Below are 1,918 nucleotides of genomic sequence, written 5' to 3' on the forward strand. Positions count from 1 at the left end.
TCCCATGCAAAAGATGTTTGGGAAAATGTGGCATAGATGCGTGGGTGTGCTGGCATGAGATGTCCTCATTTTAATTCGATGGGAAATCAGTAAAGTGCTAAACGTTTGGCTTGCTGCCACCAAAATTGCTGGCTAGCTGCGACGAATTACCATCGTTTTTTCAATTCTAGGGAAAATAGTGACACTACTGGCATTCCTTTGGAGTCGCTCACCAGGAATTCAAATGGAGGCTGTGAAGAAAGAGTGTCCTCTTGTTAATTCGACGAGAAAACAGTAAATCACTGTTATCTAGGCTTTCATGACGCTGCTCGTGACGAATTGCGGGCCAGCTTTGATATGAAGGTCTTGCGGAACGAAAGGAGTAAAGCACGTTATACTAGCGATCGGGACGCGAGGAGTAAGGCACTTTGCACTTGCTCAACTAGTCGTGACGATGGCTTCGCTGGTCGTGACGAATGACGAATTACTGTCCTCTTTCAACTTGAAGGGCGGGTAGAAACGCGAGGAGCAGGACACATCGTACTACCTTCATAAGTATATGGAAGGAGTAAAGGCAATGTGCCTTCATAAGCTACGCAATATGATGAGCAAAATTTGAGGAATGATCACTGTCGGTATCGCCACTAAGGAGCACTGCGGGACCTCATCTTGATGTTAACGCTATTGCGTCGGGTGATGCATGCATGTACAAGCGTGGCTAGCAATGATGTAGAGCAAGTATGTTTAAACGCCGTGCGCTTCCGAAGCCAAATCACTTCTTAATTGCATCCCTTCCTCTCAAGCTCCGACTTGCTCAAGTCCTCATCGACGGATATGTTCGCCCGCCATAACCTCAACAAGAAAGGCTACATCGTCATGTACCGCGCGATGTCCGAGCGTGAAGCCAACAGCTTACACGAGTTGGCTCGCGGCAAAAACTATTGGATTAACGAGACTTGGGGTGGTGCGTTTCAAGACAGTCATCGACTTCGAGCACTTGTCCCGCCAGCTGAAGCCCGCGATCTGACGGTGGATCTGGAGCGCTTCTATCGGACCTTCTTCCCCGACGCCATTGCAACGGAGTGGCGGTTTTTGAAGACCTTGCCCGGAGCTCAAGATCAGTTGGTGAGACGTGAATTCGAGCCCCAGGATCCTGAAGAGAGCCAAAGCGTGAGCTCCGTTCCTGCTTCGCTCTATCTCGCCATCGAGGACAACACCTTCTTCTATGGGTACGGCTGGAACCATCGCATCGCTCTCACTTCGGAGAGAGAGCTCATTCGACTCAACAAGGGTGATTTGATTTTGTGCAGAGGTGACTTCATGTTTTCCCGTGCCGGCAACAAGAAGAACGTCTGCGTTCACGCGTATATTGATACGCCGCAGCTTGCCCGAGAGGTGTGCTCTCCACCTGTCATGGTTCCGGTGATGGAGGACACACACCAAGTTGATGACCTCTTCTGCTTTGTCTGGAACTGCCCGTATCGCGCTAGAGGCGAGTGCTCCTTGAGAAAGCACCTGAACAATTACCATGGCTTTTATTTCAAGCGCACTCCTGGAGCGATTCAGTAGTCACGGCGACGGCATGTGGCTTGAGGGAGGTGAGCGCTCCCTGAAAAGGTAAGTTCGAAGATCTGTTACTCTGTGAGCACGTGCAGATCACCTGCATAGTCTAGGCGACGCAACGAGTGTCGTCATCCATAGTTTCGGTGTTATTGCCCAGTGCTAGACTACACCTAGCGCATGTTAACATCATTCAGTACATTTTCCCGTCAATTTGCTTTGCCAAGACAAACCAAAATCTTGCTTCGCGTGCATTCATGTTTTATTTTACTGACAGCCACTTGGACTTACTCAATCGACCGGGCCCAATAAATGGTTTGTGCTGAACCATCGCACCAAACAGCATCTTAATCTTACAACGCAGACACACTTGGTTTAT

At 49.3% G+C, this 1,918-nt stretch overlaps 1 protein-coding gene across 1 annotated transcript; it reads left to right on the forward strand.

Moving 5' to 3' along the window:
• Positions 1-813: 813 nt before the first annotated feature.
• IUM83_19487 (uncharacterized protein) lies at positions 814-1,548 on the forward strand (the record flags this gene model as incomplete). The annotated part of the gene is made up of 1 exon (XM_067944538.1): positions 814-1,548. One exon carries the CDS (start codon positions 814-816, stop codon positions 1,546-1,548), a length of 735 nt encoding a protein of 244 aa, XP_067797762.1.
• Positions 1,549-1,918: the final 370 nt, after the last annotated feature.

Source organism: Phytophthora cinnamomi (assembly GCF_018691715.1).
Source record: "Phytophthora cinnamomi strain GKB4 chromosome Unknown Contig13, whole genome shotgun sequence".
NCBI classification, from domain to species: Eukaryota; Oomycota; class Peronosporomycetes; order Peronosporales; family Peronosporaceae; genus Phytophthora; species Phytophthora cinnamomi.